General features: G+C 44.5%; 1 protein-coding gene across 2 annotated transcripts in view; it reads left to right on the top strand.

Moving 5' to 3' along the window:
* Positions 1–7572: 7572 nt before the first annotated feature.
* The window catches only part of Tmc5 (transmembrane channel like 5), a 50393-nt gene continuing 36962 nt past the window's right edge, over positions 7573–21003 (top strand). The window contains exons 1-4 of one of the 2 annotated variants that reach the window (XM_052200378.1): positions 7573–8273; positions 10046–10149; positions 11931–12020; positions 20566–20665. In XM_052200378.1, the coding sequence (XP_052056338.1) occupies positions 7573–8273; positions 10046–10149; positions 11931–12020; positions 20566–20665 (995 nt within the window). Of the gene's footprint in view, positions 8274–10045; positions 10150–11930; positions 12021–16885; positions 17190–20565; positions 20666–21003 lie in introns of those variants that run through there. The other variant, XM_052200387.1, reaches the window with a different exon arrangement.

Raw genomic sequence — 21003 nt, 5'->3', positions numbered from 1 at the left:
TTGTTTTCTTGGATTTGTTTTTTTTTTTTTCCCCCGAGACAGGGTTTCTCTTTGTAGTCCTGTCTGTCCTGGATCTCACTCTGTAGACCAGGCTGGCCTCGAACTCAGAAATCCGCCTGCCTCTGCCTCCCAGAGTGCTGGGATTACAGGCGTGCACCATCACTTCAGTTCTAATTAACCAGCGTTGGCGGACACAGCTTCGCTCCAGGAAGCCCACATCACCACGTTTGGATTTGGATCGCCAGGGTGCAAGGGCTGCACATGATCAGGAAACACCGCAGAGTTTGGATTCTGAGTCAAATGTTTGGCACTGAATTCTCCCAGCATGCAGTGCTTGCTGTGCTGATGAGCGAAGGGCTTTGGACGCTCATCCATTTGTTAATCTTAATTACCATTGGGTTTCTTGGAATATAGCCTTTTCATAAATCGGGAGTGTCCGCGGGGTGATTCTGGCCACACACAGCGGCTTCAGGAAGTGTTTCAATCGGCCTTTGTCGGACAGGGCACCATGACATAGATACAGTCAAAAGGCTGCCGAAGACATCTTGGTAGAGATGTGGATGTTAATTAGAAAGACTTCATGGAAAGGTGTTTCCTTTGTGTGTGCGCGCGACAGCCAGATGTTGATGTCAGGAACCCTCTGCTTTATTTCCTTTATTCTCTCTCTCTCTCTCTCTCTCTCTCTCTCTCTCTCTCTCTCTCTCTCTCTCTCTCTCTCTTTCTCTCTCTCTCTCTCTCTCTCTCTCTCTCTCTGTGTGTGTGTGTGTGTGTGTGTGTGTTGCACAAGTGGGTGCCTACATGCCTACATTACTCAGGCACCATTCACCTTACTGTCTGAGACAGTCTCTCTCCAGCCTGGAGCTTGCCAAGCAGCTCTGGCTGGCCAGTGAGACCCGGGCATCCTGGGTCTCTGCCGTTCCAACAGCTATACCTCCCTCCGCACACGGCCCCCCTGCCCCCGCCGCCGATGTGTCGCAAACAAGGTAGTTGTACTTTCGAGGCAAGTAGTTTACCAAGTGAGCCATCTGCCAGCCCTTGAGCTCTCTGTTGTGCCTAGGGAGAAGGAGGTACCATCCTGTTTCCAGCTGTGTCCAGCTGACTTTTTAAAAATGATTTAAATACTATTTTATTTTATGTGCATTGGTGTTTTGCCTGCATGCATGTCTGTATGAGGGTGTCAGATCCCCTAGAACTAGGAATTACAGACAGTTGTGAGCTTCCATGTGGGTGCTGGTAATTGAACCTGGGTCCTTTGAAGGAGCAGCCCGCTGAGCCCTCTCTCCAGCCCCTAGTCTTTACCAGTTGCAGGTGGAGTGGGGTTGGGGCTGATCATCCAGTCTGTACTGTGGGCTTTTTACATTTCCCTTTTATTGTTATGATGAATGGTTATTTGAATTCAGTGACAACTTCAGAGGCCTTAAACTGCATTTCTGAACCCCCGTGGGTGTGCCTGCTCCGCTGATTAGATTTACTTGAAAGCCTTTGTCAGGTGTTTGGGGATTGATGGAGAGAGGGAGGCAATCTTGATGTCATCATCATATCCAATGTTTTCTTCACCACCCCTTCCCCAGACTGCACGCTGTGACAGCTGATGTTTGCACAAACGGCTTTCCATTTCAAATGGCTATAAATTGGGAAAATTCTTGTTTTATTTCATTTACAGATATCATGTTTTCTGTCAAGAAAGTTTTTTTTAAAAAAGGGAATTTTATTTTGTTTAGTTATTTTTTAAAAACATATATATATATATATACTTTTTCTAAGTTCTTTGAGCATTTCCTACAATATATTTTGATCATATTTTTCTTCTCCTGGCCCCCGGCTCCTCTCAGATTCTCTCCTCCTTAGTGAGATGATGCCTGCAGTTGGGAGTGGACAAGAAATCCAACTTCTTTATATTAACACACATACAGTGCATATCTTTAACCTCAGCACTTGGAAAGTAGAGGAAGGTGATCTCTGTGAGTCTGAGGCCATCCTGGTCTACAGAGAAAGTTCCTGGACAGCCAGGAGTAGATTCTTCACATTTTCACCATAAAGAAACAATTAGCCAGGGCTACACAGAGAAACCCTGTCTCGAAAAAAAAGAGAAAAGAAAAAAGAAACAATTGGCATTTAAGATGATGATATGCTGTGCCCTAAGTTAATCATTATCCCATGTACACAGAACCCCAGACATCACACTGAACCCCATGACTATGTAAAATATGTCAGTCAACAAAGTAAATTAGTTTACCGAAGCCTGCTCTATAGGATCTGTGACGTCAGCAGCCCCGAAGGACATCTGCAGAACACATTGCACTGGGGACAGAGTGACAAAAGTAAGCACTAAGAGACAAACCTCCACACAGCTGGGCATGCTCAGTTAATGGAGTCTCCTTGCTGTTTAGGAAGGACGGATAGAAATACTTTTATTGTATGTGTGTGGGTGTATGTCTGTACACCATGTGCATGCCGTGAATCAGATCGCTCAGAACTGGAGTTGCTTGAGCCACCACGTGTGCTGGCAATCAAACCCAGGCCCTCTGCAAAAGCATCAGATGCTCGTAACCACTGAGCCACTTCTCTAGTATCCTCTTTACAAAGTGTTTTTGTTGGCACATATTTGTTGTCCTCGGTGATAGATAGATTTGGTAAGATATTTTTACAAAATAAATCGTGTATGTTAACCATATTCACCACCACATCCTCCTTTTTCTCCCTGATCTTCCCTTTAAACCATGTTATTTCCCCCAGACAGTCTTGCTTCTACTTCCATGGAGAGAGAGAGAGACAGACAGAGACAGAGACAGAGACAGAGAGAGTCATTTTGTGTATCTCCATAAAACCAAAATCTACAAATGAGAGAAAATGTGATTATCTATCTATCTATCTATCTATCTATCTATCTATCTATCTATCGAGAAAAGGTCTCATTATGTAGTCCTGGCCAGCTTGGAACTTGCTATGTAGACCAGGTTGGCCTCAACCTCACAGAGACCCTCTTGCCTCTGCCTCCTAAGTGCTCGGATTAAAGGCATGCATTACTATGCCTGGGTTTATTTTCTTTTTAATTAATTAACTAACTAGTTAGTTAGTTAATTAGGTCTTTTGAGAAAGAGTCTTTTTATATATAGCCCTGGCTGTCTTGGAGCTCACTATGTAGATGAGGTTAGCCTAGAGCTCTCAGAGATCCACCTGCTGCTGCCTCCTGAGTGGCTGCGATTAAAGACATACATCACCATACCTAAATGTTTTCTTTCTCAAAACAAAACAAAACAAAACAAAACAAAAAACTTCTTTAATGTACATAAGTGTTTTGCCTGCATGCATGTGTGTATGTGCACCAGATGCATGCCTGGTGCCACAGAAGCCAGAACAGGATAGCAGATCCCTTGGAACTGGAGTTATAGGTGGTTGTGAGCCACCATGTAGGTCCTGGGACCTGAGCCCATGTCCTCTAGAAGAGCAGCAAATGCTCTTAACCACTGAGCCATCTCTCCAGTCCGGTGATATTTCTTTGAGTCTGACTTCTTTGTTTAATATGATGATCTCCAGTTGCACACATTTCTCCACGGTTAGCATAATTCCGTTCTTCATCAAGGCTGCATAAAACCACCATACAGATTCTTACATCAATGGCCTGGAGGGGACCCTGGTGTCCCTTCAACTTTAGGCTCCTGAGGTTGTCAGTCTCTGAGTGGTTTTTATGCGACCTTGACTGCTGGTTTCGCTCTGTTATCAGATCCTTCCAGAAGGATTCTCGTAACACTTGTTCAGAATCTGATCCCCAGCAGCACAGCTGCCTTGCCCGGGCAGTTTGCTTCTGCTCACCCACAAGGAGTGTCATGTAACCTACACTGATTTCCTTCTAGTCTGGGCTAATAAGAAGCTTAAAGCAAAATTTAGCTCTAGGCTGGGCAAGGTGTTGCATACCTATAATCCTAGCACTCAGGTGGTGGAGGCAGGAGGATCAGAAGTTCAAGGCTACACACTCTCTAGAGGTCAACCTGGATTATGGAAGACCTTATCTTAGGAAACACCAAACCGGTCTCTCTTATTGTCACTATGACAACCTAGGAATTGTGTGGACTTGCTCCTTCTCCTGCCTGTACCAAGGCACTACCTGTTTGTTTGTTTTTTATTATATCCTGGTCTAGTCCATAGCTCCTAAGTCTTCTAGAAGTTGCCCAGGGACCCATTACACACACACACACACACACACACACACACAGTACCCACTAGGAACTGAGGCTGCCTGGAGATGGGTGGGAGGATGCTCCTGTTGATGTCTGGTGGGTGCCCAGACAGACTCAGAAAGCCTGAGGGCCTTGTCTGACCACACAGCCAGCATACGGAAGCCAGAGTCCTTTCTACCTGACACCACGTGCTGGGCTTCCTAACCACTTTCATTTCAGTGTTTGGTCTCTCTCATCTCTTTTCTTTCTTCTTTCCTTCTTTTCTTCCTTTCTCTCTCTGTTTCTTTCTTCCTCCCCCCCCTTCTCTCTCCTTTTGAGATAGAGTCTCATTGGATAGTTGAGGCTGACCTCAAACTCACAATGTAGCCTAGACTAGCCCGAAGCTTGAGACTTTCCTGCTTCTGCAACCATACCAAGCGTCCTAGCCCCCAGCCTTTCTCTTTGTTTTCAGTAGGAATAATATGTTGACAAATACATATATAGGTCTTATGTGTACAACTTGATGAGTGTGTACACATAAATGTCTATACTTCTAGTATGCATCTCCCAGCCAAGAATAAAATCATAATCCAGCACTCATAGAAAGTCCTAGCTCACTTCTTTCCTTCTTCACATCCACGATGATAACTAAAATCACCTCGTGTTACTAGCCTGATCTTGAACTGGGATGAGTTTATACAGCATATGCTCTTTTGTGTTAACTCTGCTATCTGTCAGAGTCATCCGTGCTACTTCAGGTAACAAAGGTTCAGTCTTTGTTATTTCTGTATAATATTTCATGCTATGAGAATACCATAATTCATTTCCTTGTTTTGCTCTTGAATGACACCTGAGTTGTTTCCAACCTTGGGGTGCCTTGATTTGTATCTGTGATGGTCACATGACTTGTCATCTTTTGGTGGATATACTTATTTCTCTTGGGCTGGTCTACATATGTCTATTTTTATTTCCTGAATGTCCTGGGCTTTACTTGGCTTTGCTGGATGTAAGATCTTGGTTTTATGTAGACCCTGGAAATCCATAGCATAGACCTGGCAATTTCTACAAGGAAACGAATGAGCTCCAACCCATGTTAGGAAAAAATAATTTACAGCAAAACACAGCAATGGGTCTTTATAGCACCAAAGTGTGTGTAAATGTCATCATTTGCAAAGGTCATATTGTTGTGAAGAGTCTTCTGTTTCATCAGCAATTAACAGTCAAACTCTAAATTATGTCAAAATAGGAATACGATACAGGCAGATAGTGGTCGTCAGCCTTCAGGCATGGCTGTATTCAGGGGCTGCATACATCACCAGCACTCTTCTTTCTACATATCTCTTGGCCCCGCTCTCTCCCTATGGGCAACATTTAGGCAAACCTATTGGCAGCTAGTGGAAGCTTCAGAGTTAAGCTTCCTGGATACAATTTCAGCAAAACAAACAAAACTCATAGAATTGATTCTTGTCAACTGTTCTGGGTGATATGCCCTCACTTGGTCACTGTGCCCTGGAAGAAGAGAATCTCAATCAGGTCCAGCCCACCGGGGCTCCTAACAGGGAGGGATCCTATCCAAGGAGACACGTTTCCACAACAGAGAGACATGGATGCCAGGAAGGAAGAGAAGGAGGTTAGCTGACTCCATGGTGCTGAGTTACCTGGGATCGAGTTGACCCACAAACTTTCTGAAGACATAGCTGAGTGCAGAAAGTTAATATTTTCTTAAGCTTCGGTTATTCAAAGCCTAACCCATGTCATTTACACAGAGATAAAATAGTCTAAGTTGGCCAAGCTTTAAAAAGCTTCTACTTCCTTCTTCAAAAGTATTTCCATTTACCTAATCATTCAGGCCTGAAACTGCAAAGAAGTGTTTGTGTTTTACTTTCCTTATTTCCCCATTATGGGCTAAGCAACAAAACCTATCGACTCTTCCTGTTAACTTTCTCCTTTGTGTATTATTTTCTGCTCCACCCACACCGATATCACACCTGTAGCTCCAGGTTGAGCTTTTAACCTCCTTGAAAGAAGAGCACCTTCTCCTCATAAAGTTTAGTCTAGACCCCTTAGAACTGACAGAACTTAGGAGCCCAGTCAAGAGCAAGGGGATGGTAGGTTCTGATTGGTCATGCTGGGTCACATGATTGTTATGGTTGGGTTGATTGGTGCAGTCAGTTTCCTTACCATCCACACTAAGCGAGAATGGGAGGATTTCTTGGGGGCCAGGGGCGGGGAGGGAACTAAGGCATTATGCCAGAGAAGGGAAGCAGATAGCAGAGCACATCTCTAGGATATCTAAAGAAAACCTTATTACTTGACCGGAGAGTGCACCCCATTTAAAGAGTTCCCAGAACTGAAAAAGTCACATTTTCAAACAGAAAGGGATCCCAGCTGGTGTCCTTACGCGAGTCTTCTGTCTCATCTTCATAAGCTATTCTTTCTCTCTTCACTCGTGTTGATTTGTGCTTTAAACCCTAGAAACAGATCAAAGTGTTCAAAGTTGGATGTGGTAGCCACATCTGTAATTCCAGCATTCAAGAGGCTGGCGCAGGAGGATTGTGAGTTCAGAATCAGCGTGGACTCCACAGTGAAACCTTGTTTCAAACAAACTAGAGCACAAACAGCTCAAAGATGATCTAGTTCCTTGGGCTAGGGCACAACAACCGGCAAAGCGTTTGTTTAGTATGCAGGAAGCCCCGCATGGCTCAAGCCAGGCATGGTGGCATGTCTGTAATCCTTGAACTTGGGGTCAATTCTCTGCTGCACAGTGAGCTCAAGGCCAGCCTGGGCTACATGAGACTCTACCTCGAAAATTTTTTTCTTTGTTCTTTCTGATCTTTGGTTCATCCTCCCTCCCCCCAATCATGCAGATATATTCTGTAAGATATAATTGCTGCTGTAGGTATAAGCAGTTTGAGAAGACAGGTTTATTCTCTCCACCGCAGTAGTCTGTGCTGCTAGGATGGCTTTGCTTAGGGGAGTTGCTTATCACCCAACTCTCCATATGCTATGCTATTGTCCCTACAGAGAGCACTGTTATTCTCATAACAGTGGACCACCGAGCACCAGCTCCATTCCAGCCCACAGAGGTAGGAAGCTGGGATATGGAGGGATGACTTCAGCCCGTCACCAGCATGACCTGGAAGCTGTAGACCATGCTCCTGCTGGCCTGCTACTGACCACTTTCATGGCTTTATTCTAGTTGTGGGGAGTCTGGAAAACTCAGTCACTACTCTCGGAACCTGAACACCTACTTATCAGATAGTGTGAGAAAGCAGGGAATTTATGCAAGGAAGGAAGAAAAATAGCTTACTTTTCCTTTCCATTTTGATTTATTTTTCAGGTTAATAGAAAGGTCCCTGAGTTGCTATGGATACAGAGATGCTTTAATTCAACCAGGTGAAGATTCTGCAGCATCATGTCTTCCTTCCACAAGAATAGCAGCTACCTGGAGGATGCTGACTACCCTGGTTATTCAAGGTCTCGGAACCACACACAGAGCTATTTGAAAACTCAAGATGATTTGGAATTCCCAGGGTCTCTGGACAATCCAGGCTTCTACCAACCCAGAAGCAAGCCGTATTCTTCAGGCTCTAGAACAAATCCAGACTACCACCACTTCCTAGCAGAACCTGATTATCCTGGATCTCCGAGTAACACACACAGAACGGGGAGTCACCCATTCTCTGCACATTCCAGAGCCAGGCCAGACTACGAATCTTTCCTTGAGCCAGACTATAATGACTTCCAGGGTGAATCCTACCACACACGTTTACCCATGGATCCTGACTACCCTGGCTCTCAGCACCATCCTGGTTTTGCAGGAGTCAGAAGCAGTGCGAATTACACAGGTCCTAGAACCAATCTAGGCTATTTAGGATCCCTGGAGGAGCCAGACTACCCTGGAGCTCAGAGTAACTCCTATCACTCTGGCCCCAGATCCCATTCCAACCAGCCAGGCCCCAGAAGAGATGCAGGTTACTCTGGGTCCAGAATCAATTCCTACCTAGATGATTTTGGGGAACCTGATTACCCAGGTGCCGAGAATCAACCAAACTCTCCCCATTTTTATGGAAAGCCAGACTATCCTGGTGCCGAGTCCCAGGAAGTCATCAGGAGGTAAGTCCAAGAATATTCCCCCATTGGGGCCCTCAGCGTGCCAGTGGGCGTTGGTCCAGTGGATTCAATTAGGGACATGTATTCATTACCGTTGTGTCACCGTGTCTAAAAATGTCCAGTGCAAACAAGTTACAGGACGAGCCATTTGTTTCAGATCGCAGAGTTCAAGCCATGGTGTCTTGGTCCCATGTTCTTGAGCAGACCATCGTGGCCACAGGAATGTGTGGCAGAGGAGAGAGTTTGTGTCGTGGAGGGGCAGGTAGCAAAGGGAGTGAGACCAGGTAGATGGTGGGAGGTGCAGAGTCAGGATTCCACCCCAAGGACCCACCCTCAGTGACCCTCTTCCTCCACTCGGAGTTCATCTCCCAAAACTTCCAGAAACTCCCCAAATAGTGAGGGCTGGGCATTCAGCTCACCTGCTTGTGTGGGATAAAGGACTTTAGCATCTGCCATTTCTGGTTCACTGTTATCGGGTACTGCTTTAGACCTTCACAGCGTTGGCAGGGTGCCCTAGCTGGGCCAACTCTGATTTTCCTGGGTTCACTTTTTCAAAGGTCATGTCAACAACAATACTTATTTCTTTGGTGAGTTTTTTGTTGTTGCTAACCTATACATTTTACCACGTGAAATGTTAATTGATACAGATCTTATTTTCCATGTACCATTTCCATTATAATACTTAGAATTTGAGTATTTTTTTTTTAAAAAAATAGCTGTCTTAAAAGTGATGATACATTCCTGTAATCTGAGCACTTGGGAGGCTGAGGCAGGAGGATTGTGGTTGCTGAGGCCTGACTGGGTTGCATAGTGAGATCTTTTCCCAAAAGAAGAAAGGAAGAAAGGGAGGGGGAGGGAGGGGAGGTGAAGGGAGGGAGGATAGAAAGGAGGGGGAGGGGAAGAGGAAAGGACAAGACCCCAGTGGCTTGCATTTGTGTCAAGGAACAAGGACACAGGACTTGGTATGCAGCTATCAGATAAATGCCTTCAGGACCTAAACAGTGGCCCACAGGAGCAGGCCACAGGTATATCACCTCCGACTGTCTGAGTCACCATTCTGAGAGCCACCTTTGATCCCAGCAGTCCCGTTCTTTCCATATCTCCTGTGAACAAGGCTCTGCTCGTTCACTTACAGACTGGGAGAAAGAAATACAGGGTCAACATCAGAGCCAGGTGCCAGCCCCAGACCATCTGACCTTGGTCCTGTCCCTCTCTACCTCCAATCTGTGCTCCAAGTCAGTTACCTGACTGCTCATTAAAATTACTCTGTTACCTGCAGGCCTTTAAAAATGATATAACTAAGGCCAGAGAGATGGCTCAGCAGTTAAGAGCACTCACTACTTTTCCAAAGGATGCAAGTTTGGTTCCCAGCACTCACACGGTAGCTTACCACTACCTGAAATCCAGTTCCAAGCGACCTGACTGGCACATGTGCGATATATGTATTCACACACATAAAATAAAGTAATAAAATATTACACATATACATACATACATACATACATATATATGTGTACACACACACACACACACACACACCACACACACGTATATATATGACCCTAACCCTAACCCTAGTCTGGGAGGTCATCCCCTAGATAATCCCCTCTGGAAATGATCCTTATAGACACTCCCAGATGTGTGCTTTACATATTCCCTCAGCCTTCTCAATCCAGTCAAGGTGATAAAAAGGTGGACCATCACAGGTAGCCGTGCTTTGGGAATTTAAAGATGCTCAGCCAAACACATTCAGTGTGACCCCTCTTTCCTTGCAGGAGTAATGGCCCCTTTGGCAGGCTAGGCGGAGAGAATGAAGCTTACCCTGAAGGCATTGAGATGGCATCCATGGAGATGGCAGGTGATCCTAGAAATGGCTACGGTAAGTATGTGTTTAGGTGGCATCAGTGTCCCAGGAAGGAAGGGAAAGGCAGTGAATACAGGCATGCGGCGGCAGCGGTAGCTGCGGCGGCAGGCTGTGGCGGCAGCGGTGGCTGCAGTGTTGGCTGCAGCAGCAGCATGGCTCCTACTCCCGCAGGTGTCCTCCTAAGTGTCATCACTAGGATCAAATATTATGAGGGGAAGGGAGGGGAGGGAAGGGCAGGGAAGGAGGTGGTAAAGCAAGGAGGAGAGAAGAGAGGAAGCGGGAAGGATAGGGAAGTGGAGAGGGACCGGCTAAGGACAGCACAAGATGTGATGGATAAGGCCCAGGCAGGGTTTCATAAGCAGCAGGGGCTGCTGGGAATGGCTTTGAAGGCAGCAGAGAAGGAGAGACAGGATGCAGCTCTCCGGTTAGTGTGCACTAGGAGCCGCTGCATTCTAGGCTTATTGGACCATTTCTTAACAAATCGTTCCACAGAAATCCTGTGTAAGAGTTGGATCGCCAGCCCTGCTTTACAGATTAGGACGGTGAAGCTCAGAGAGGTTAAGTCGCATGCCTGGGGGGAACAGCAGTAGATAACAGGGCTGAGAATTAGTCCCAAGGGAGAAGTTCCAGAGTGCACCGCATTCTGTGTTGCTTACCTTTTGTCCTTAACATCAATTACATAAGCACATATCATAACATGACACTCACACAGACGCAGGGAGCGGACTCTGTCCCTAAGAAAATCAGGCCATAGTCTAGGCGTGACAAAATGCTACAGCTTCAAGGAACCTTTGTACTCACCTATACTTTTGGTTTCAGTGTGACTTGTAGTTCATTAACTAACAAGTACAATCAATTATAGAGTGAGATAGAAATTCTTAACTTTTTTTTGTTCTTTTTTTTGTGGGTTTTTTTTATTTGTTTATTTGTTTTTGTTTTTGGTTTTGGTTTTTTGGTTTTTTTTTTTTTTGGTTTTTTTGTTTTTTTTTTTGAGACAGGGTTTCTCTGTATAGCCCTGGTTGGCCTCGAACTCAGAAATCTGCCTGTCTCTGCCTCCCAGAGTGCTGGAGAAATTCTTTTTTTTCTTTTTTTTTCTTCTTTCTTTCTTTCTTTCTTTCTTTCTTTCTTTCTTTCTTTCTTTCTGTTTGTTTGTTTGTTTTGGGGGTTTTTTTTGTTGTTTTTTTTTTTTGTTTTGTTTTTTATTTGGTTTTTTTCGAGACAGGGTTTCCCTGTGTAGCCCTGACTGTCCTGGAATTCACTCTGTAGACCAGGCTGGCCTCAAACTCAGAAATCCGCCTGCCTCTGCCTCAGAGAAATTCTTAACTTAATAAACTTAAGTTTATAAGTCACATGAAGTTTGTCAGTCACATGAGCATTATTTTATGCTGAATCACAAGTACTAAGTTTATAAAAAGAAGTTTTGAGTTTTTATTTATTTTTATTTAATGTATATGGGTGTTTTGCCTATGTGTATGGCTGTGCACAACATAGGGGCAGTGTCCTCAGAGGCTAAAGGGGGCAGGTGGCTGTATGTTGTCACCAACTGGGAGCCAAACCCATCTACAAGAGCAGCCAGTGCTCTTAATCACTGAGCCATCTCTCCAGCCCCTAAGTCACTTTTTAATCATATGATTTTTGTATTTTAATCCTATTTTCTACCCAAGTTCTTAATCTTGGAACTCGTAGGACCTCAAAGGTGTGGGCGACCCCTCCTGAGCACTGTGAGCAGTCAGCCATCATGTGTTCCTCAGACTAGTGCAGAAGGACTGATTGGCTATGTCTCTTCCTCGTTGCAGTGAACCCTGCTTACGTGAGAGGAAGCAGTCCTATCTGTCCAGATAGGAAACTGTTGCTATGCGCGCGTGATTGGCACACATCACTCCAAGGTAAGTCTTAATGAATCGTCACTAAAGAGCCAGCCCTGGGGAAAGAATGAGCTCAGGTACTGGAAATGGCACTTCATCAAGATCCTTGGTCTTCCAGTGGATGTAATGGTGTTTCATTTGTCATAAGAGTTTTCTCCCTGTGTCCCTCCATCCATCTATCCCCCACCACCACCTTCTTTCCCTCTTCTGCTGTGGGGACTGAGCCTGGGGTCTTGTGAGTGGTCAGCACACACTTTATATCTTTAACCTTACCGTAACTCAGTTTCCTTGTAGACAATACAGGTTTCCCTGTCTAAGGATCATGATGACTTCATTAGGAATCATCTGGTTGAGGGCTGGTGGAATGGTCGAGAGGGTGGTGTGCCTGTTTTACAGCTATGAGGACTTGTGTTTGAATTACAAGAACACACACACACACACACAAATGCTATGCATAATGTCAAGTACCTGTAACTTAGTGCTGGGGTGGTAGACAGGTGGGTCCTGGGAGCTCACTAGGTAGTCAGTATAGTGAAAATGGCAACCTTCAGGTTCAGTTAAGAAACCATGTCTCAAAAAATAAGCAGGAGCACAATAGAGAAAAGATATTCTGGCACCAACCTCTGGCCTCTACGTGTGCCCGCTCATAGAGGTGAGTGCTTCCATGCACACATGGGTGCATACACACGTATTTTTTTTAATCTTCTCATTATAATGGAAACCCAATTCATTAGCAAGGAATGTATTGGCTTAAGGGGGAAGGATGTAGGCAAACTTAAGAACTGAAGGTCATAATAGCTTCTACTTCCTCCTATGGTACCCAGCACATAGGTAGGTTAGGGGGTTTTGTTGGTCCGTTTGTTGAGGATAAAAACCATTGCCTTAAAGTCCGAAGTCAGCGCTGGGTGCCACTGGCTTCATCACTCACCCACCTGTCGCCTCCGCTCGGCACAGCCTCTCTGACCTTGACCTTCCTAGACTCGAGGCTCAGGCCATCAGGCCCACAGAAGCCCCTCAGCATAGCCCTCCTTTCAAAGGCTTTCCTTTCTCCCTGGCTGTCCAGTGCTACAAGGAACACATGCCCACACTTGAACCAATCATTTTTTATCATAGGTGACAAGATAAGGCCACCTGTCTTAAGGCTAATGCTTGTGTTTCTGGGGACAAAGTCCAAAAATAAATTATGAAATAATAAAGCAGCTTCCATAAGGTCATCATGTGTATGTCACTGAGAGTGTGTAGACCAATGGAAAACAGAGGTTTTCTTATTTGTATATGTCTGTGTATGTAGTATGAATCTGTGTATGAGGGGTTAATTGTGCCTGTGCAATTATGGAAGTCAGGAGTTAACATCTTTCTATTGCTTCAACTTAAATATTGAGGCAAAGCCCTCCCACCACCTTAAAATTACATTTTGGCCAGGTGTGGCTCCACATGCCTTTAATTCCAGTATTTTGCAGACAAGGGCAGGCACATATCTATGAGTTCAAAGACAGCCTAGTCTATATAACAAGTTCCAGGCTAGCCAGGGCAACATCGTGAGACCTTTTAAACAAATGTTATTTATTTATTTATTTATTTATTTATTTATTTATTTATTTATTTGTGTGTGTGTGTGTGTGTGTGTGTGTGATAGTGCACTAGGGAGGGTAGAGGGCAAACTTGGGGGAGTTGGTTCTCTCCTTCTGCTATGTTGGTACTCAGGTCTGAACTCAGGTCATCAGGCTGAGTCAAAACCACATTAACAGCCAAAGCATCTCCCTACCCTCATACAAGAGAGCTTTGGGGATTCCTAGATCCCATCTCTGTCTCCCAAACCCTGGAATTACAGGAAGCAAACACACTTAGTGCTTGCACAGATACTGGGATTTTAACTCACTTCCTCAAAGTTACTTGTAAGCATACCTTGAACCCTCTGCTGAAATATTGAAGGCCTTGAAGTATTAGGAAACTCTAAATATCTAAATATCATGTGTGCCAATAAAGGCTTTAATTAGAGGCAGAGACCAATAAACCCAAGGAAACCATCAGAGAGACACTAGGAAGGGCAGTCACAAAGGCAAGTCTGTGAGTCCAGAGGACCAAACACATTGGTTCTTATATCATAATGCAAATCGAGGGACCCTCCATCCTAAAGCAATTTCTCTGTCAGCTCAGAAGCAGCTTTCAGTCTTATCCTTCCAGAATCTTCCCAGGCTAGAGTGTAACTTTTACAGAAGGTAAATACTATACAGCCTGGCAGTGGAACATAGGTTGGCTTTAATTATTGAGGAAAAGCAGTACAGTGACAGTGACCACCATTATACTGCTCTATCAAGCCAGCATGAGGTTGGAAGAAGAGGCGCCCAGCGGCAGAGGGGGGGTGAAGAAATAGAAGACAAAGATTTTAATCTCCCTGTTTCCTGATTTTCATCTCTTGGTGTATATGAGACAACCAGATCTTGGGGGCCAGTGTTTAGCATTTCAATACATAGCAAAGGACCAAACTTCAACATACTTGCTAATTTATGAGTGAGTGATGAATTAATTAATACACATTAGCCCCTTGTTCTAGAAGGAGACAGAGTGAAGTACACAAACTCTCCATTTTGGGTTCAGACCTTTAGTGCAACTGATCTCTGACATCTTAACCTTAGGCAACCCCACTCCCCATTGAGCCTCAGGATTTTTTATCTATGAAATGGGTAATTTGGAAAACCTGAATGGCATACTTGTATTAGTCAGGGTTCTCTAGAGTCACAGAAAGTATGGAATATCTTTCTATATTGAGGGAATTTATTATGATGACTTACAGTCTGTGGCCCACCTCCCCAACAATGCTCAACTGTGAATTGGAAGTCTAAGAATCTAGTAGTTGCTCAATCCCACAAGGCTAGTTGTTTCAGCTGGTCTTCTGTAGATTCCAACAGATGTGCTGGCAACAAGTGGGGAAGAAGAACAAATCTTCCTTCTTCCAATGTCTTTACATAGGTCTGTCTCCAGCAGCAGGTATGGCCCAGATTAAAGGTGTGTACCACCACGCCTGAATGTGGGACTTGTTTTGTCCCAGGATGACCTTGAACTCAGAGATCTCCTTACTTCAGTATCCTGGGATTAAAGGCACTTTACTTGACTGGAGATATGGCTCAGCACAGTTAAAAGCACTGACTACAGAGATCCTGAGTTCAATTCCCAGCAACCACATGGTGGCTCACAACCATCTGTAATGGATTCTGATGCCCTCTTCTGGTGTGTCTGAACAGCAGTGCTATATTCATATATATAAAATAAATATCTTTTAAAAAAAAAAAGGCATGTGCTATCTTGCCTGGACCTAAGCTTTTCATAGCCACTATGCCTCAAGATCTCCATGCCAAGATCCAGGTCAAAAATTTGTGTCTTCCAACCTTAAGATCTGGATCACAGATGAGCCCTCCTATGTTGGATTGTAGTTCATTCCAGATATAATCAAATTGACAACCAGGAAGAGCCATACAATACTCGAAACCAGCGGTTCTCAACTTAAGGGTAGCAATCCCTTTGGGGGTCAAATGACTTTCTTAGGGGTCAAATGACTTTCTTAGGGGTTGTCTAAAATCATCAGAAAACACAGACATTTACATTACAGTGTATATCAATAGCAAGATTACAGTTATGAAGTAGCAACAAAAATAATTTGGGGTTGGGGGTCACCACAACATGAGGAACTGTATCAGAGAGTCAGTATCAGGAAGGTTGAGAACCACTGCTCTAAAGTATCTGCCCTCAGTAAAGCCAGGAGATGCTAGCCACTGTGGGGAGGAGATAAGTTCTTGCCCAATCCTGACCTGTAATAGGAGTCAGTGGACAGAGTGTATCCTATCACCTCTCTGCCCTTAGTTTAGCCCACTGGAAAAATGAACAAGTTGGTCCAGGTCACTTGAAAATTAGATCTGTACAATAGTTCTGTTCAAGTCTCTGGCCCTGGGGCAGAGCAATATCTTAGTGATAATTTATTTTTCTCAAGGAGCAGGAAGAGTTGAGAGAGTAATTCAATAAAGGAGCTGTTTCCATGATTCTCTCAAGTTTCCATCCTTCCATCCATCATCCTTAGCAGATGAATGTCTGCTTAATTGTTTTCAAAATAAGAAGGCACAAAGACAGAAGGATGGTGAAGAAAAAAAAAAAGCCAACCAAACCAACTCCTTCCAAAAGTTGCATTCTCATTGGCTAAAACTGGGTCACATGACTACTCTTAGCTGTAAAGAAAACTAGGAGAATTTTAACTGAGCATTGAGGAGATCCAGGAGCTTCTGCTGACATGACGAGGATATATATTAGAAGGTACATCTGAGGCAATCGGGAGATAATGATAATGTTATGAACTCATGTGAGTTTATATAGAAGACATTTAGTCATTAGTGTGCAAGGGTTCTTGTGTGGAGGTCAAGGAAAACTTGCAGGAAGGATCAGTTCAGTCTTTCTACCATGTGGGGATTAAACACAGGTCACTGGGATTGGCAACAAGTACCTTGAATCACTGAGCCATCTCACTGTCCCTGAAATATACATATCAAATGATAAATGTAAAATTGTCAAGAAAACCTTGTCCTATGGTTACAGGTCATTTAGAAGACTTCCCACCTTCTGTTTCTAGAACCCCATTGTCTTTAATGAAGGGTTCTATTTAAAACTTCTCACTTAGCTACCAAGGCAGAATTCTCTGTAGGGTATCGTGTCTCCTCCTGAGGAACCCCCTCAGGGTCAGAGGCAGGAGACATGTAATTTTCATGGAGCTCTTTGTGAATGGGGCATCCTTTCTCTGATGTCACCGCTCTTCCCTGGTGGGCCCAACCATGGCAGTCTGAACGCTTATGAGACCTTTGATGACCAACCCTGTGAAGAACAAGAGTCTTCATAGGCTAGAGATGCTGCCAGACGACCAAGCAGATGAAATCATCATCGAAGTGGAGACCGTCCCCTCTGGGGCCCAAAGACACCATGTCTCAAGTCAAATTGCTCTGAGGAAGTCAACAGCAAACCCCACCTTCAGCACGCTTTCCTCGCCAGCTGTGGACGCAGTAGACTGTCAGATGTTCAGCCACGGGAATGACAGAAAGCACAACCGGTTGTTGAGGTTTTCATCTCTGAATGAATCGATTTCTCAGATCTATCATGGCCCAGAGTGCCTGGGCATGGATGAAACCTGTACTTTTCATGAAACCATTCAAGGTATGGAATGCTCAGAAAAAGTTAGGGAAGTAGCTTTAAAGTTGTCTACAGGTCGTTGTTGTTTAACAGTGTGTGTGTGTGTGTGTCTGTGTGTGTGTCTGTGTGTATGTGTCTGTGTGTGTCTGTGTGTGTGTCTGTGTGTGTCTGTGTGTGTGTCTGTGTGTGTGTGTCTGTGTGTGTGTGTTTGTGTGTGTGTGTGTGTCTGTGTGTGTGTGTGTGTGTGTCTGTGTGTGTGTGTGTGTCTGTGTGTGTGTATCAGGACAGCATGCTTGCACATGGGCTTTTATTAGTGGGCTCATCTCATGCTGGACCTTCCACTGCATTTTTTTTTGAGACAGGGTCTTTTAATCTTTAGCTCCAGAACTCAGCTAGACTGGATGGCTGGTCAATTTCAGGATTTCTTCTATGTCTGCCTCCCATGGCTGGCATGATAAGTTTGTTTCTGTTCCCAGCATTCTACATGAGCACTAGGGATCCAAAGGCAGATGCGCACACTTCCGGGTCAAGTACTTTATCCATGAAGCCATCTCCCAGCCTTTAATTCTTCTTTTTTTTTTTAAGATATCAAGTAAATTTCAAGGGTCACAGAGAGGAAGGTAGAAGATGTAGGGAATGAAGAAAAGTGTCACTTTGAGACTGACCTACTAAGAACTCATTTTCCAGACAACCATATTTCACGTGTCTGGAGTTTAGTCACCAAGTTTAGTTTGTTAGACATTGAATTTAGTTGTATTTTATCTCATCCTGTGTACCTTTGAGGCAGACTTAATGAGGAAACTGAGGCTCAGGAAAAGTCATTGTCACCATGGTTTCATGGGATGAGACAGGAAACCCCACAGCTAAGTTTGCCCTTAGCCTGAGTCTTAGCTGAGACCCTTCCACCTCTGAACTCCTGAGGACAACAGAAATGCTATTTCCATTTTACCCTATGATACTCCAGATGTGGGCTTGGACGTGTGGCTCAGATGGTAGGGTGTTTGCCAAGCGTTTACAAAAAACCCCTGGGCTCCATCCCCAGCACCACATGCACAGGGCATGGTGGCATATGTCTGCGGTCCTGGCATTCATGAGGTGGAAAGAGGAGTGTCAGAAGGTTACGGTCATCCTCAACTGCGTATGGAGTTTGACACCAGTCTGAGTTACATGAGATCTTATCTCTATTAATATATTCTACCAATTAATAAATTAATAAATTCTATTAAGGGCTGGAGGGATAGCTCAGCGGTTAAGAACACTGACGGCTCTTCCAGAGGTCCTGAGTTCAAATCCCAGCAACCACATAGTGGCTCACAACCATTTGTAATGAAATCTGACGTCCTCTTCTGATGCGTCTAAAGACAGCTACAGTGTGCTTACATATATAAAATAAATAAATCTTAAAAAATAACTTCTATTAATATATATTTCATTCTAGGTATAAAGTCTAGCCTATGCCAGTAATTTCTAGAAGGGGAAACTATACCTAACCCTTTATAGCTTATACTGCGCTTCCCTCCACAGTCACTCTGTAATGGCCCCTCCCTCCTCTCTGCGCCCCTTTCCTCCCCTCCCCTCCCCTCCCCCTTGCTTATCCTAAACAGGGAAACAAAAGCTCCTCCTTTTCAGCAAAATGAGTTATTTTCCTTTGAGGGCACCGCTTCCACCTCAGTTAACCCAGAGCTTCCTCTGAGGCATTCCTGCTCCATGTTGAGTCTGAGCCTGAGGAGCAGCCCACATCTGCCCCTGAGCAGAGCATCCTGCAAGCCTGTCCCACTCATGTGAGCAGCCGGTCACAGCAGCTCGGAGGTCACACTTAGACCCGCACTAGCCAGCAGAAGAAGCACAATCTTTTGTTTCCCCCCTTTTTGTGTAGAAAGAAGAAACCCTTTTCCAAGAAACGTTTTGGCCAATAGTATGTTACATGTCTTTGTCCAAGTCCCCAGCAAAGAGGATAAGGCCATGGGATTGGCTCAGACTCACTGGGAGCTGTGCTGTGTGCCTGGAGATGGTGTTTGTAGAAGATGCTCAGACCTTGTTAGGCAAGTGCAGGTAATCTGGACTCAGTTGGAGATCATAGTTAATAGGAGGGATGACTTGGAGGCTTGAGGGCAACAGCTTGGCCATATGGCTGAAAATGACTTAGAGAAGAAGGGAGAATTAAGGAAGCTGTGACAATTGTTAGGGACCTAAGAAAAGGCACTCAAATTGCCTGGAGTTCAGAGAGACACAGGCAGGCAAGATCAGTTGCTTTGCTCTGTGATGGTTTTGTCTTGCTTTTGTTGTTGTTGTTATTGTTGTTGTTGTTTGTTTGTTTGTCTTGGGAAATAAAAAAGTATTGGGTTAGAATAGTCTAAATGTTAACTTTGATTTTGAGCACACATATATATACATATATATACACATACATACACAAACACACACTTGTTTTCTGGTCACTTCCATTTGTGGTTTTGTTTTTTGAGACAGGGCCCCACTATGTAGCTCTGACTGATTTGGAAGTCACTCTGTAGACCAGGATGGCCTTGGGCCTACAGAGATCCATCTACCTGCCTCTGCCTCCCGATTGCTGGAATGAAAGGTCTGTACCACCTCAACAGACCCCATTTGTAATCTTTGCATTCCCTGAGTTTATATTATCTCCTGTGTCAGTCTGTACGGAGTGTTCATTGTTCAGCACAGGGAAACTGAGGGAACAGTACCACACGTTCCAGGCCAACCTGAACTATAGAACAAGAATCTGTCTCAAAATAAACCATGCTCTAGTTCAATACCATGACTGACTGATTGATTGACATATTTATGAGGGATGCTAATGAGACAGGATCTCCCAAGGTAACCCAGTATACTACTTACTTTCCTATTGCTGTGGTAAACAGTATGAGCAGGGCAACTAACAGAAGACATTTATCTGGGCTTACGGTTTCAGCAGGTTAAGAGTCAGCCTTAGTGGAAAGCATGGCAGTAAGCAGTAGGCATGGCAGCTAGAACAGGAAGCTGAGCGACCATATCTTGAATGGAGAGCAGGAAGTAGAGTGAGCTACCTGAAAATGGTTTAAGTCTTTAAGATCTCAAAGCCCACCCTTCCCCCCCCCATGGTGCACTTCCTCCAACAAGGCCACACTTCTGAAACCTCTCCATACAATACCATACACTGAAAACAAAGCATTCAAATGTATAAAACGATGGGGAACATGTCACTCAGACCACCATTCCCTGATTGGTCTTGAACTCACTATGTAGCTCAGGCTAGCTTTGAACTTGCTATCTTCCTTCCTCTGCTTTCCAGTTGTGGGGTTATAGGCAAGCACTGCTGATCTCACTCCAGGGCCATCTCTTAAAATGTTAAGAATGTGTTAAAGAAGGAAGAAAACAGAACTCTGATACTTTTCTTCTGCAGGACAGAAACTAATTGCATCCCTGCTTCCCATGACAACTAGAGACAGAATCAAAACCATCAGGAACCAGCCAAGGACCATGCAAGAGAAGAGGGAGCTTAGGTACGGCCATTGTTCTTAGGTGGGAGCCTCAGTCTACTGCTCTGTCCCATCTCAAAAAGATAGGAAACAGATAATGCAGGAGACAGTTCTTCTGTAATAAAGCTGGGGATCACAACCAGTTTTTTATTCTTATTGATACAGGCTCTTAAGTGGTCTAGGCTGCCCTGGAACTTGCTATATAACCAAAGATTGTCTTGAATTCCTGATCTTCCTGCCTTCACTTCCTGAGTTCTAAGGGCTTGGCTTGACCTGTTTCCCAGAAGGGTTGGGTACCCTGGTGTATGACCGCTTCCAAAGAGGATTCTCTGGAGAAAAGCAAGTCTCCAGTGAGGTCCAGT

This window comes from Apodemus sylvaticus, chromosome 1, assembly GCF_947179515.1.
Source record: "Apodemus sylvaticus chromosome 1, mApoSyl1.1, whole genome shotgun sequence".
In the NCBI taxonomy this organism is placed as follows: Eukaryota; Metazoa; Chordata; class Mammalia; order Rodentia; family Muridae; genus Apodemus; species Apodemus sylvaticus.
Note: the sequence above shows the minus strand (reverse complement) of the source record. Positions and strands in the feature narration are given on the sequence as shown.